Source organism: Leptodactylus fuscus, chromosome 1 (genome assembly GCF_031893055.1).
Source record: "Leptodactylus fuscus isolate aLepFus1 chromosome 1, aLepFus1.hap2, whole genome shotgun sequence".
Classification (NCBI taxonomy): domain Eukaryota; kingdom Metazoa; phylum Chordata; class Amphibia; order Anura; family Leptodactylidae; genus Leptodactylus; species Leptodactylus fuscus.
In genome coordinates, this window is record NC_134265.1 from 289,583,043 (window position 1) to 289,599,586 (window position 16,544).

Below are 16,544 nucleotides of genomic sequence, written 5' to 3' on the forward strand. Positions count from 1 at the left end.
AGATAGGTGTTGGTTTAGGCCTAGTTCACACAGGGCAAGGGGGGCGTATTTTGGACCTGATTTTGACGTGGGAAGCAGTGTCAGAATAAGACCAAAATATGTCTGCTGCGACAGTCGCGGCTTCCCGCTCCGGAGTAGGCCCAAATTATTGGGCCGTGGAATCCACCTGAAGAAAGGGCAGCTCGCTTCTTTTTTTTCCGTGAACGAGAACATGCCGCTCACAGGAAAAAAGTAATATAGCGGTCTACATAGACCTCTATTGGATTCTGTTGTGTTGTCAGTTTCCTGACCAGAATACTCTGTGTGAACTGAGCCTTAGTTAGAGTTCTGACCACTAAGGGACTGGTCATGCAGCCGTAATATATGTGGAGAAGAAATAAATCTGACTTGTATTTTTGCTATAGAACTAGATAGAAAATGGAGGCTGAGCCTTGTGTTTCTGCTATGGGCCAGGACATTGACCACCCCCAAGTGCTGTTTATAGACAGAGCAGGAAAGTGAAAAGTGAAGCTTCCGTCGTACAGTCCCATTGAAAATAGTAGGACTTCAGTGTGAGGTGTTTTTTTTTTTTTTGGCTTGGATTGTGTTGCAGAAAAGGTGGTTGTTCTGTTTGGTACCGCCATTGGTGCTCTTGATATGCTGACGTTTTACCATAGCTAGAAAGAAGCAATCATGCAAATAAAAACTGCTGCATCTAGCTCCAATGTGGATTTGTATGGCTTGCATAGGACAAGCCCGAGACTGTATAGGGCCAATAATATCCAAATTTGCAAAAAGCGTGTCCAGCAAACCAATGTATATAAACAGAAACATCTTACATGCTATGAGTAAGGGACGCAACAACATGTCCCGAAACGCGTAAGCTGTGGTATCTTCTTTTTGTCTTGCTCCTGGAGCATGTAAGATGTTTCTGTTTTATTGGAATATGAAGTAAAAGTTATATTTTATATACATTGGTTTGCTGGACACACTTTTTGTGAATTTGCATAGCTGGAAAGGGTTGCCTGATGTGAAGTTACCTGTAGAGCCCTATAAGCAGTGTATCTGAATGCAGTGCTATGAAGCAGGAGGGGCTCGAGTCGAGGAAGCATCAGAACTTAAAAGTATGTATTGATGAGGAAAGCGCCATAGTTTTGTCAGAATGAGGTCAAGGAGAATGCGCTGTACTCAGAAGCTGAACTCATGCATTTTTTAATGGTATTATAGCTCGACAGTCCTGTCTGTAAAAATCAGGACCCAAATCTTTGAGTTAAAGCCTCGGAAATAAGACTTGACGTCACCTCAGCGTTTCTGTCAAGGGTAATTCTAGATCGCAAGAGGGTTGCTCATCTGGGGAATTCGTTTTTTTCAGCTCACAAATACCTGCTTTGTTTCATTGTATGCCCCTCACCCATCCACCCACCCACCAATTTGTAAGTGTAGCTAATCGCCCGTCCTACTAGCTCTACTCCTACTATATATACGCTATATGTACAAATTAGTATGGGCCCATGGGTGGAATTTTCCTCTGCACTTCTATTTCAGTTATTATGACCAGATTCGGGGGCACTTTGATCCCTTTTTTTTTTCCTTGAACGCCCTCTCACTTTCTGAATAGCAAGCTTTGTGCCCTGGCCAGGCTGACTGGATTTTTGCATGTATGCGAAAAGAAAAACGTTCCGCCCACAAAAGTCATGAGTATAATTTCTCCGGGTCTAAAATTGCATTCCTGGCTATGGATATGAAGCAAGACGTCACGGACCATGCAGCGGCATTTTCTATCTGGTTGTCAGTGTCATGTGTAGATTCTATGTTGTGATATGTGTAAAGTTTGTGAACTAACTGTATTTTCTGTGAGTCTTTTGTATGACAGTCGTTCCTCATTTTCGCTTCTTCCAGTCATTGAGAGGTTAATCGGATCCATTTCTCAGGCCGTCATTGTATCATTTCTCTGAAGAGGTCATACAGTATTTCTGTGTACTACGCATAGTTTGTAGACTTATCGACTTTGTCATTATTTATCTGGCCTTGTAGAGTAAAAGGCCGGTGACATTTGGTTTCCAGTACCTGGCGTCATGTGTGCCCAGCTCTGAGATCACTGTCTGATATGTTGTGAAGTTTAGCAGTAAAGTACTATAAGTAATATCTGCCATGTGTCTGGCTCGGTGGCTAGCCCTGACCTAATTTATCATGCTAAATATGTTTTTCATCCACTAATCAGCTTTCCCTGCTAATCTAGAACGGTGATGTGTCCGGCATAATGGGCGGCCTGCAGTAAGTCACATGCATGTTCCTGGGCGCTTTTAATCACACTTTGTCGATTAGAGGAGCCATTTGTTTTAATAACGCTAAATTTAGTCCTGTGTGTGGAGCAGCCTAAGCCTTGAGAGTCATCAATCACCGTGTAAGTGCAGGTCTATTCTTGGGACTGTTTATCAGTACAATATACCTGAGTGTGTGTGTGTGGGGGTGTACATTTATACAGAATTCACAGACCCGCCAGTCTGTGTCCGCAGATATATGGCAGCCGGCATGCTTTAGTGAAATTTGAGGCACTCAAGTGGGACCTCCCAAAATGAGTTAATTGGTTGCAGCAAAAGAAATTTGTGGTGGTTGTAGCGCCCATGTAAGCTACCCCATGATGCAACTCCATATGGTATTAATTTCTATGCAGTTTAGTAAACATGGCATGCTGGTATGAGATCCTGCATATGTACTTTAGGAGTAGATAGTTATATGGGATTGTATGTATGTGTGTGTTATATGATTGTGTGTGTATGCATACATTTGTAGAATGAACAGATCCTGCCTGCTATGCTGTGGTATTGCATTTTTCTAATTCTGAATATGTAAACCATATCCTTTTAGCAATAGATGATATGACGGTAAAGGTGTGATCAACACTTTGTTTGGTGATAATTCCTATTACCGGTAATCCAGTTTTCTCAGCGTGAGAAGTTGATAGAGAAATCTGTGTGTCCTAGGGGCCATGACATGTCCCCCTATGGCCCTGTACATACACACTGGGGCAGATAAACTAATACAAATGCACCAGAATTCTATGTAGTTTAAAACTGATGTATATGTTTAATACCACATCTGTGTGTTCTATAAACTTTCTGAAGGTTTTTGCCTCGTCTGACAGATGGTCTGGACTTAACATGAGCAGAAAATGCACCAAAATTTTGTCACATTTTTTTTGTCTGAAACTAAAGCTACTAATAAATGGAATCCGCCTCAACATCCACCTGCAAAAATGCCACATATTCATTTCAATGGGAGTCACTTGCAGTTTTTTTTCTGCTAGCTTTTTTTTTTTTTTTTTTTTTAAATCAGCTAGTGGAAAAAAATGCGACATGCACTATCTTCACGTGGAATTCCGTGACTGAGTCAGCCGCGGCGTCTGTGGCTCAAGACACCCTCCTGCCTAGGCTCATTCACCCGGGCCTAATCAGGAGCGTGATGCTGCGACAGCATGCCGATGCACTGCATCGGCATCCCATCACGGCTAGCTGCAAGAAAAAGCTACATGACGGAAACTTTTTATGCACTAACCCTTAGACTGGTCAAAGTATACCAGATTTATCAGACCACTTTATAAACGTTAGTAAATCTGTCACAGTTTAAGACTGTGTACTTTAAAACTTATAGTGTAGCGGTGTATCTGCCATCAGGCTTCTAGCAGGACAAGTATTTCGCCTCACACACAAAGCCCACCATGAAATGTTATCCACAGGACATTATCCCCAATGGTGTTAGTGGGATTTCTATTAGACTGGACTTTTTCTTGTTTTATAGGTGTCATTTATTTTGAGGCTGCTTTATCTGTGAACTCCTGTGTGTAGCTGTAATATTCATGTTGGAAAATCCAATCATCCATTCCTAATAGAATAGTTTTAATGATATCCCTGGAAACTGGATGGGAAATTCATCCCTATTAGCTTTCCATCTATACGCTGCCTTGACATTAGCTATAGACCAATCTGTGAATAACGTTCCTTTAACGCTTTCAAATTGTCTTCTGAATTGAATGTCTCCTGGACTTTTTGTTGCTGCTGTCAGAAATGCAGCCTCTTCCAACAGTATTGTAGATCAGCTATGCTTTAGGTGGAAAAAGTCATCCTCTGTCAAATACTTAAGAACACATTCCTTCTATCTTCTTCTTACTGTGTGTGTCTGTAATTTATGGATTGGGCTCTGTGTACATTGTCTTACAGTCTTCTGACAGGCATGTACATCAGTGATGAAAGGTCCTGGCATACCACCTTATTGGTATATAGTGACATATGTCTCCCACAGAAGACTCCTATGCTTAATACATATATATATATGTAATCTGGGGGGATGCCTCTGCAAAGAAAACTAGTTGAATTTTCTTCTGTTATGCACAAGAAGTGGGATACTGAAATGTATTATCTCAGCAAGGGCCAAAAGGACACTTTTTGACCTCGGTATTGGTATTGCATAATCTTGTGGAGATAACATCATTAATTTCCATGGTAATTGCAGTAATGAGTAGCATATCTTCCTATATATTACACTTGTACACCCGAGTCTATCACCATATAGGTAAGGGTCACCTGAATCAAATGGTGATGTCACCTTGTAACGTAGTAACTTATGCTACTCATAACTGCACTTTAAAACCCTGTGCAGTTCTTGATCTAATAAAAGCACAGTGTAAATCCTGCCCTAGGCTAAGGCTCCACGTTGCGGAAACGCAGCTTTTTTTGTTGCAGTTTTTTGAGCCAAAGTCAGGAGTGGATTGAGCAGAAGGGAGAAGTATAAGAACTTCCTATATATTTCCCATTCCTTTTGTAGCCATTCTTGGCTTTGGCTCAGAAAAACACAACAAAATCTGCAATAAAAAAAAGCTGTGTTTCTGCAATGTGGGGCCTCGGCCTAAAACATCTTACAAATTCACACATTGAAAGTGGATATATAACCTATGCATGTCAATCAAATGTGTTGATACAACCACTTTTGCCCCAAACGCGTAGGCTATATTTGGAATTCTAATGTGTGAATCTGTTCCGTGAATATTCAGATTGTGCTGGATGGACTTCTCTTCTGTTGTATTGTGTGTACTTTGTGTTGATACTTTGTACCACAGCAGATAGAACAAATTGTTCTCTTCTTTTTACTACCACTTACTCCAGCGCTTCCAATTCTTCCATAAACAAGCTAAGGGGAGGATGTTTAGTGTTGGCTCCTATGAAGCGCTGTAAATGATGGGCAGCCTCAGTCTAAAGAGACGTGCTAAGAAATGTACTATGGGAGTGTAAAGGATTGGTCAGTGTTGGGTTAGGCAAACACTTTAGACCTTAGTCAGAAGACAGTCTAAATTTCACTGTGAAAAAAATCTGATGAAGCGGTCCGTTTTTCATGGATAATTTACATCCATAGGGTACCCGTTTCCATTGAGTTCTCCTAGTTGTCTACATCTAGGGACCCGTGAAAGTGCAAAAATACGTCATGTGAATAGCCCCATGGTGTGTCCTTGTTATAAAAATGACCGTGTGAGAGCTATTCAAGCAAACAGCTGTTTTTAACATTCATGTGAACACAGCCTAAGGCTAAATCTTTGCTACTTTATGGCTCTGTATTGCCTTGCTATCCAATAAATTGCCATTTCTAGTTCTTCAGACAATATTGACTGCTAGCTGTAGCTTTGCGGTGTATGAATATGGTTATTGTCATTGTTGTTGTCTTTCTGAAGTTTTCTGACCTTGGGTTTGAGCGGACTGGCAAGACTCCAGTAAGATCCAGCATGTAAAAAGCACAAACATCTGTCCATACAATTTTTCTCTGGGAATAATTTGTTCAGTCACCAGGATATCTGCGGAGCAATGGTTGTGTAGCATGTGAACAAGAACCAGAAATGCCACTTTGGCTTTAGTATGTAGAGGCTGTGTAGTTTCTCACGTATTGCATACTGGTGGGATTTTATTACTAATCCATGTGCCCTTAATTGTCCAGAAATAGACTGCGCACATGTAAAAATTCCCAAAGAAATGATTTTTACTCCCAGCTAATGTTGTTCTTTGTTTGATGTATCTACAGCTTTGGCAAGAGATCTGCAGGAAGCTTCAGGCGTGGCTGTGAATGCATTGTCTTGGAACCCTCCGAAATGATTGTGGTACGTCTGTTTCATACATTTATTTCACTCCGCTCACTGTTTACTCACAGACTTCTTTTCGTTTACAGGTATACGCTTTTTTCTGGGATATAGTATTAGTTGATAAATTGGGAGTTTGGGTGTGGACCACGGTCTAGTGTGAGAACATTGGCATTCCAGGAGGAGTAATCAGACCACTTCCTTCCTCAGGGCAGAAACATTCACAATGCCCCTTGTTCTATTCACTGCAAACATGTTCAGATTAGTATGGTATACACATTAACTCATTCAGTGACCTAAGTGCAGGATATTCCAATAGAGAAGCAGATTTATTATACACCGTGTTCTAAGAAAGCACTCATTCATTGAGTTATTGCTGTGGAATAAGAATGTTTTATGTTATGCCACTGAAATAATATGCCAAGTATAGGTTATTAATATCAGATCGGCACGTCCACCATCAGCTTTACAGAGCAGAACGGGAACTAACATAAAGAACAGAACTCGAAGCAAGGCTGTGTTCTCTGTGTAGTGTCTCAGCTAAGTCACCGCAGTTCAGCCCCATATAAGCGAATGAGAGCTAAACTGCAGTAACCCAGCTCAGCCACTATGCAGAGAAGAGAGCTGTGCTTATGTAGGTATGCTATACATGTGTAAGGTGTGAATACCCCTTTAATCAACCCCTTTATTACTACTTGCACACTGTAATTGACTATATGCTATGTTTGGTTCTTTATGTTAGGTTGACTATATGGATGAAAATGAGGAGTATTTCCAGAGACAAGCATCCCATCGCCAGTCTCGCCGGAGATTTAGAAAGATCAACCAGAAAGGGGAGCGACAAACTATCATTGATACTGTGGATCCTTATCCAGTTGGAAAACCTCCATTGCCAAGAGGCTATCACACAGTGAGTGTCAGCAGAATGATATTGCTTTATAAGTAGACTTCTGTTGAAATTCTGAAGATTGACTCTTTATATGGCTCTTCCATCCTATGATACCTCTTACATGCCATGACATTTGCAAAAGTTTTGAAAACTAGCAGATACTGGTTTCAATCCAGTACCAGACTGCAAGAGAGAGGTGAAAACTACAAATGTCACTGTCACTTGTAGGTTTCTGTAGCTTTTACTTGTTGTAACATGCATGGCTAGTGAAATTGGGAAACTGCACTGTCCGATTCATTGGGGTTAGAGTTGAAACAGTGACGTTCATGAAAGTTAACTATGGGACATCACCATTAAAGCAGTTCTACGGTCACGAGGTCATATCTTAAGGAGAACAGCTGCAAATGCAGTCTATTTTCATTAAAGGGGTGTATATGGACTTGTATATGTGAACCTAATGCACTGCACATATAGAAAACATTACTGATAATCTCAAAAATGAATCTGTAAAACGAACGGCGTAATGTAAAATTGCATATCCCTTGTGAATGGTGATGTGCATTAAACCTAAACTGCAGTGAGTAGTAAATCTGCTAGACAATTGTCTCCCATAGATACTGACATAGTATGGGCCGCTTTTCATCCCAAAGAGGTTGATCCAGTGCAGAAAACTTGGATGGTATATCTAGACATTAACTTTGATACGCTCATTCCGCTTTAGTGTGCACGCACGTATCTGTTGCTACTATTTAGAAACTTTGGATATTGTTTCCTATGGTATTTTTATATAGTAATGTTCCAGCCTGCTTTGGACATTAAATAGTCGTGTAGCATTTACTTGCTGGCAATTTATTAGGAAACAGGAAAGAATCTTCTAGTTGTGCAGTTTGTTACATGTTCATGGTATTACTTCCAGATGATAGGGAAACACCCTGATAACTTGAGCTGTACAGGAATACAAGGCTTTTCTGCTGGTTAGCCACCCTGTCATCCAGATGTTAGCTAGGAGGCAGCACAATAAGAAGAATGATTTCTCTGGGGTAGAGATGGGGGTTCCCTCGAAAGGCAAGGTGGGGATGAGTGCCCTGACATAAGGGGGAGTCATTGAGACTGGTGCAAAGGAAGAGCGGAGCCGCTGCCAAGAGAAACTATTACATTTATTACTATTAGAGGAATTTTCAAGGGAAATAAAATGAATTTAAAGTAACTATAACCTATGAAGAAATGATGCTCGCTAATCCCCAACGCTGCCCAGGACCCTGCTGGTCTTTGCTCTCTGCTATCTTGACAAACAGGTCATGCCCGCTTAGTCAACAGTGTCCCAGATGAGCTAGGTTTTAGCTTTGTTAAATATATTTTTATTTCCCTCGAAACCCATTTAACCCCATTGCACAGGGCCTCTTAAACATGAGCCACGATCTAATTGGTTGCTGTACACTGCTTCACATTTACTTTGTACCAGTTTTCAGAAGTCTCCATAAGTGGTTTTATTGGATTAGAAGCGGCAGAGATTTGATAATGACCCATACCCTGCAGAGAATGTATTTATAAGGTAACGTATAGTAAATTCCTGCATGATTAGCACGCTGCCCCCTCTTGGAGGAGGAATAATACAGAACTGCTGCTTAAGAGAAAGTAGAGTTTACGCAATAATGTCAAATTCAGGTTTACGTTACAGAGCAGACTTGATGCCAAAGATACATTCGTGACTTATTGTGTATAGTTTATATGTCTTAGCAGAGCTGGAGTTTTATACATAGCCTTTTCTAGATGTAGGGTTATAGAGTAAGGGCTAGTTCATACGTAGTTATTTTGTCTGGATTTTAACACAGGAAACCGTGTCAGAATCCGGACCAAAATGCGCCTGCCGCGGGTAGCCACGACTGTTGCGACTTCCGACAGTTGTAACTTTCCGCTTCGGACTAGGCCCAAATGAATGGACCTAGTCCGGAGAGACTGTCTTGCCGCGGAATTCGCATCAAGATATAGCAGGTAGCTTCTTTTTTCCTTGAGCGGTAAAATACTTCTCGCTGAAAAAGGAAATGACCGGCTCCCATTGAATTCCGCAGTTTCCACGTCAAAATCCGGACCAAATAACTCCGTGTGAACTAGCCCTTATAAGTAGCAGACATTGCCTTTCAATACATCAAGATGAGTTTCTTGCTTTTGAGATGTAGTGTTTGCTGTATTGTACAGCTCCTAGGTAATATGGCTGCTGCAGTTAGGTGTCACATTATCTTCCCCAGGCCGGGTAGGCTGCTTTCATTGTGTGCTCCATGAGCTGTGTACTAGAGATATTTTTTGTATGTATACTATAGGTGTTTTTGTAGAAGTTTTTTAGAATGTATTACAAACAGGCAATTCCTCTATTTCAACTTGATACCTGGTATCCTATCCCAAAGATTCATTCATGGTATTCTCCCACCCACTCCTTTCTGCTTTATGTTCCATCTATAGTCTATATTTTACCATCTCTGAAGAGCTTGGCCCACCCCATTATGAAAACCAGTGCCACAACTCTGGCACCAGAAATCTGAGGCCGACCCTTGCATTTCTGCCACTGCGGACCCACCCACATGCCGCCATATTCAATGGATCTATTCAGTCTATGGCTGTTCATATGGAGACCACCTCCCCTCATATGGATTTCAAACTTCGGCACAAATTCCAACCAATACAATATGTATAGATTTAACATGGATTTCAGCACAGAATATGTTACGTACTTATGCATGCGCAAAACATTGCATTAGATAAACCCCTTCCCATCTTCCTCTCTTTCCTTGTAGCATCATGCCAATATTGAGATATTATGTCCTGTATGAAGTTACATTTACAGCATGTATACTGATACATTTATTGCATTAAGACCTAACCTCTCCTCAGTATAACTGTGAAAGACCTTGATGTTAGTAAATCATCCTGAGCTATAAAACTCCATGATCCTCTACAAAGCCCATTACAGACAGTAGCATATGGCTGCCCAAGATGTTCCAGGTCCTTGATATGGTGTTTGGTCATTGCATGGCTCCCTGGATATTTCTTATTGGTAGAGCTAGTGGGGTTCTCCTAACCTGCCCTTCACATGAGCGTCATACTGATGGGATATTTAATAGCATGTCTTGGTAATGTTCATCTTTTCCTTTCCTTTCCTATGGCATTCATTTCATTTTGGCTCACAGGAGTGCACTAAACCTCAGGTATTGTAACTATTACATGTCGTGTCATGAGATGAACTCCTGCTATTCAAGTGTAAGGCTGAGTTCACACATGGTGTATTGCTGGTATTTGTTTTGCTTTTTTACTGCAGGGGCCAAATTTAAAAATAAATAAATAAATAAATAAAAATAAAAAAAAAATGGATTTTTAAACTCCCATTGACAAGGGTACATTTTTTTTTTACAATGTCCATTTGGCAGCCATTTTTTTCAAATTTCACATCGCTTTTTTAAGGAAATTTGTGTGTTTTTGTTTTTTTCCCTGCTGTATTTGCCATTCCATAATATAATGTGATGTGATGTAATGCAGTAATACAAGGTTTCTCTGAGTTTTTTGCCCTTGCAGCAGCAGTGGTGTATTTCTCAGCCACAGTATTTTCACCTCTGATCACCAGTGAACAAGGCCTTACTGCTTTCCTCCTTACCCCCTTTCACCTAAATGTCGGTGTGCTCCATGCCTGCAGTGTAGAGGTTAAAGAGAGCCTGTCACAATGAAGATGCTGTGTGATATGCGGACGGAGAGGCTGAGTAGATTGATGCGTAGTTTGGTGGGAAAGGATTGAGTACTTGTCATTTATTGATGGAGAAACCTGTTTACGGTGGGTTTACTCAATGATTGACAGCCATCCCCGTGTGAAAGTGCATCGAGAAATGGCAGCCCAGCGTCGGTACAAATGTCAAAGCTATAGATCAATGTGCTCAGCTCCTCCTGCTCTATAACATACTGCCTGCAGATCGGATGTCGTGTTCATTGTGACAAGTTCCCTTTCATTCTCACGTGAAAATATCAATTGTGTCTATTGCTGTTATTTGCAAGCAGCGGCTATTGCACCAAATCCAGCACTGAATCAAAGCTTGGTGTACTGATTCTAAGATGATTTCAAACGTATTAAGAGCTTTGCTGTTCATATGCCAGAGATGCTACCACTTGATCATGTATTGTATAGTATCTTGTATTGCATTGACGTTACATGTGCTACACAAATTCAGTGTTAAAATGTGTTATTTTATTGTGCAATGCTATTTCCTGTACGTAGAGAACTGAAGACAGGCATGTACATAGTATATAGTAATACTATATACTATATAGCACCAGGGTGTTCGGTCTTCTGCTCTGTCGGAGGGCCACAAGAACAGACAGATGGACATCGACAGAGCCTGAGGCCATTGGACTATATGGAGCCATTGACTAGAACAGGCTCCATTGTATTTGTTCTATTTAACTGAAATCTGCTGGATAGAATTATCGGGCTTGCATGACTTTTTCGTCCAATGATTTTACCTGGACACTCTGATGCGTTTGTGAACCTAGCCTTATCCTATAAGTATATCATATGACTCTAGACATACATGTACAGTAATATATTACATGAGCCATTTATGAAGGGATCGGAGGGTAGAAAAATAGAAGAGTTAAAAGTTTGGCTTACCGACTGTACAGCCACAGTTATAAATATCAGGAAACTTTGCTTGCTATAGTTATAACTTTTAGCTAAATGATCTGATGGGTTCACATCCATTCATGTCAGTGGGGAAGCAAGGCTGTGGTCAGGGTCTGTTCTGATCAGAAAAAAGTTACTGAATCTAAGTAAATAGAATTCAAAAATAAAATGATTATTAAATGATGCAATGATTAATTCTGTATAATTGATTACATTGTTCCTTATTTACTTGCATAGGAATTCAGGAAAGCTTAGAAATCTTACTCTTGTGTTATGTTGTAATGGATTTACTTGGCCATTTGGAGGTTTTCTTCTTTCTATGTCTTCCTTCTCTGGTATTGTCTGGTGTCATCTGAGGGTCATGACTTTTCTCAGGGGGCATTTTTTATGGTCTGTTCCTCTTTTGTGTTATTTTAACAATCACTGACTCTTCCTGCATTGGAGCTTCGCCTGCTCCTGTCTGACCATGGCAGTCCTTTAGGAGTGAGAGTCTGCGAGGACGGGCTGTAGCAAAGCAGAAGAGCCGGAGTCTGTGGTTTGGCCTGAAGGGTCTCTGTTCCCCAGCTTGGTCTTGTGCTCTAGTTAGCTAGAAGAGCTTTGCTGCTGGTAACAGAGACACTGGCCATTAAGTTGGTTTTATATACTGTATATATCCACAGGGCACATGTATTTAATATCCCTCTGAAAGTTGTGACGGTAGTTTGCCAGTAAATACAGCCTTATAGCTGCTCATGAGGTGAGGATGATGGTGTCTTTTATCTCAGTAGAAAACAGACTGCTCTTAAAAGGGTTCTCCAGATTTGTGGCTGCTTAGTGCTGCTCACTCTCCATACTTTCGGTAGTGGTGGTTTATTGGTCTCACAAACCTGAATAGGATACTGTTGTAGTACCAATATCTGCCACTACTAAAAGCTAAGAGCTTCATTAAACAGCCTGGACAGTCAAATCCCTGTAGATCTAAAGCTTATGGTCTGTCTTAAGGATAGGCCATCAGTTTTGTAAAGGTGGGTAACCCCTTGTATAGCTACAGACAGCTGGCTGCACAACAGGTCGGCATTGCATTGCCGTTAATAAAAGTGGCTGTGCTGTGACCACCTGCTTGTCATGACTGTGACATCCACGTTCAATGGCAACCTGCAGTTCCTTATAATGCGGCATATTGACTGAATGAAGTAAGCAGGAACTAGCTGCAAACATGCAAATACATCCAAAATAAAGCGGGGCGAGAAAAATAGACCTGTACAATCTGTCCGATGCCACATGAGGTCTGGTACTCTTCCTTAGACACAACATTTCTGGATGGATTTGCTGTCTGTTGGAAGTATCAGTATTCTGTTAAGCTCATCGAATTGTGAGTCACATAATAGAAATAAAATTATAATAAATAATGTCTCTAAAATGGGGTTTGTACATGATGAGAAAAAAACATGGCTACTTTCTCTGAGACAGCACCACAGCTGTCTATAGATTCTGCCTGGTATTGCAGCTTATCCCCATTGTAATGAGTAACTATAAGCTGCAATATCACACACAACCAGTGAGCAGATGTGGCGCTGTTTAAGGGAAAAAATGCAGTTTTTCTAATATTGTACAGCCCTTTCAAAGACAATCTGTCAGGGCTATTTAGGACACAGGTCCTTATGTATCCCTAGCCCTATCCTTATGGTGTCTCCTGACATCTATGGAGAAGTAGACCTTGGATTTCCTATACATGTGTCTGAGGTCTGGCACATGCACGCTGAAGCCAAGATGCATGACTCCAGTATCTGGTGGAGCTACGTTTGAGTGGAGGGCAGTCAGATGACACTTACCCCTATGGGGCTTCCAATCCGTTCTGTTGCAGGAGGATAGGACCTGCTCTATTTTCATTAGAACAGAATGGATGTGATGTAGAATTGTGTGAATGTTGTATGGCAGGTGACTACGCACTGTAGGACTCCCAGGCTCCAGGGCCTTACTGCTTTGCCTCCATTGCTCCTTCTATAGCTGTAATGGAGTGCTGGCTATGTTGTGGTGTACGTGGCTGCGGAGTCCCCCCAGCACTGGCCCTATCAGTCAGGTGTTATTTCTCTATGACAGATCGCTGGGCTCCGCAGTGAATTAATAGCTGTGTGATGCCAGGCGGGGTGGGGCACGTTACACAGCCGAGGTTGCCATGTGAACGCTCCACTGCAGGCTCCACACTGAAATATTCAAGGAAAATTAACCTAGTTTGATGCGAAAAGTGCAAACCTGTGAAGAAACCCAAAATATCGCAGCTGTTTGATCCTTTGCAGGCCGGGCTGGTCCCCGACACACTCATAGGGCACTAATGTCAATGCACTAGACATGGAATTTCCTGCTATTAATATGTAATGTTGAGTAAGAATATTATATGTTATGTCATCTCATAAGGTGAAATAGACCATTCACACCTACAAAGCCTGCCATTATAGTCGTCCTTTATAATAAGGATTTATTCTGCAAGATTAGAAGAAAAACTGCACAGCAGTGGGAAATTAATATGTGCTAGTATGGGCCAAATGTATATAGAATATATTAACCTAGGCTCCTTTTACGTAGACAGAGCCGATCCGCTATATAGCAAGTTACTTAGAGCTTACTTTAAAGCTTTTTACGAGGATGGAGAATTGGTAATACAATTGATCGACCCTCGTTCAGTTTGCATATTGTCAGCAGCAGCAGATCCACTATGTACACTAGGGGGATGTACTGCTGAGGACAATGGGTTTTTGGCTTTCATAATAGATATGATCAGCTTACAAAAGTGGTCAATGATCGGGAAAGATTATTAACACCAATGCTTCTTCAGCCAGCCGATGACTGGCACATGTACAAGACCCTTAGGGCTGCCATGCAAGAATTAACTATCACTTCAATTCATAGACATGCATGCTCTGCCGAGTATACACATGCTCTCCACATGGAGCCGGGGAATAAGCTACTACTATGCCTTATCTCCCCCAGAACCAAAAGGATCAGACATGCTGAAATCCAACTGCCTGATCCTTATCTCGCTCAATACCTTCTTGGGGCAGAATCAGCAGGTATCCTTAGACTTTAGATAGTTGGCTGGCTCTATCAACAAATGTGTCTGCCATACATATACGGTGTATGGGTAGCCTTATCTCTGTGTCTAGCCACATGGCTTAAATACATTTTTATGATCGGGTACATTCTGTTTTTTTTTTCTTTTTCTTGTCTGTGTGGTCTGTCGTCTTACACTTTACAGTTATATGAATTGCAGCTTCTTATTAAATATTCTCATCACAGACTGTACTGAAAATTGATTTTAGAATTTTCTAATTTTTTAAAGTGACCTTTCAGGAAAGGCCATCAGTGTGATTAGTGCTGTCTATTTGACCCCAATCACGGGATCCATCGACCGCTGCCTTTATGGCATCACGTCTTCTAAAAGCTTCATGACAAAGAACCTCCAACTCCATTTTAGTGATAGCAAAAGCATGGATTTAAAATAGTGTGTGACCGTAATAGCATAAGAGTATATATGTGTTTGTCTATTTATATTAGCACTAACAATTTTTAGCAACATATGTGCATTGTGTGCAGGTATTGTGACCGTTGTAAGCTGTGATCAGAGTGTGCAGCAAGTCATGTGGATGGGCTGTGAATAGTATGCAGTACCAATCTCTGGCTCTGCTGCTACAAGTCTATTTTTACAAGTTGCATCATCCTTGCTGCAGAGCACAGAAGTCTTCAGGGATTCGCTGTTCTTTTCAGTTGTCTTGAAAAGAGAGCTGCACTTGATGTCATAATTCTTACCCACAGTTTCCATTTTTATTCATTTACACACCTATATGCATACATTTATAAAGGTTGGGATCTATCCATCCATCGATCAATCAATCCATCCTATGTTATTTTATATATGTTCATCTTTTTTTTTTTTTTTTTTTTTATAAATATATAGTCACTTATTGATTCTATATCTTTTTGTAATGTTTTGAAGCAAGGAAATCTTCATAGATCTGCTCTATTATTTTGGTGCTCCTTTTGGTTTTGGCAGATCTCTCACAATTTCTGTATGTGGACATTTGCTCATTCAGTGGCCTGAAATCTCTCCGCTCAACGTGCTATTCTCATGTTCTGTATGGTAGAAATTTCTGTAGGGATGCCCATTGTACCCTTTCTTTGCAGTGGAGATGCACTGGTAATCCAGTGGTTGGTACTTGTCTTGTAACAGCATGCTATATATCTGACTCCGTTCATTGGTGAAATACAGTGTCTGCAGTTCTTGCATTTGGCCTCATGCACACCACCTTGGGCCTTATTCAGACATTTGCATATGTCTGATTTCCATCCATGTACCTGTGTGGTCATCCATATGTCATGGCCACACCCACTGAAAACTGTCACTGCATTTCCTAGCAAAGGTCCCTGAAAAAAACAGGCGGCATGTGAATGGTAACTGTATAATGTGTATGTTTTTTAAACACTCAAGGATTTGCAAAAATATGGCATGTGTTGTCGTCTTTTTTTCTCCTATGGAACCACAATGATGGTAATTGCTGAATAAGCCCTTGAATTGCGTATCAATAAAGAAAACTGTGTCTGTCTTGGACACTGTTGTATGTACACGTCAGATTACCTTCTAATAAATTTGGCATGTGTCAACTTGACAATTTAAAGGGAACCCGTTACCCTTTCTGCATTTCTGTTTTTAGTAAATATTCCGCTTGTTATCTATCCATCCATCCATTCATCCATCCATTCATCCATCCATTCATCCATCCATTCATCCATCCATCCATCCATCCATCCATCCATCCATCCATCCATCCATCCATCCTTTCATTGTTCTTTCTGTCTGGCTCCTTCTTGCTTAGATCTGTCTCTGTGAGCCCATATAGTTTCCATGTAATACATCCAGTGTGACA

At 41.0% G+C, this 16,544-nt stretch overlaps 1 protein-coding gene across 9 annotated transcripts in view; it reads left to right on the forward strand.

Moving 5' to 3' along the window:
- Positions 1–16,544, forward strand: part of RAPGEF2 (Rap guanine nucleotide exchange factor 2) — a 177,055-nt gene that overhangs the window by 98,326 nt on the left and 62,185 nt on the right. For 7 of the 9 annotated variants that reach the window (XM_075287879.1, XM_075287888.1, XM_075287927.1 and 4 more), the window contains 3 exons: positions 6,043–6,118; positions 6,840–7,007; positions 10,169–10,186. In XM_075287879.1, the coding sequence (XP_075143980.1) occupies positions 6,043–6,118; positions 6,840–7,007; positions 10,169–10,186 (262 nt within the window). The remainder of the gene's footprint in view (positions 1–6,042; positions 6,119–6,839; positions 7,008–10,168; positions 10,187–16,544) is intronic. The other 2 variants (XM_075287894.1, XM_075287910.1) reach the window with 1 other exon arrangement.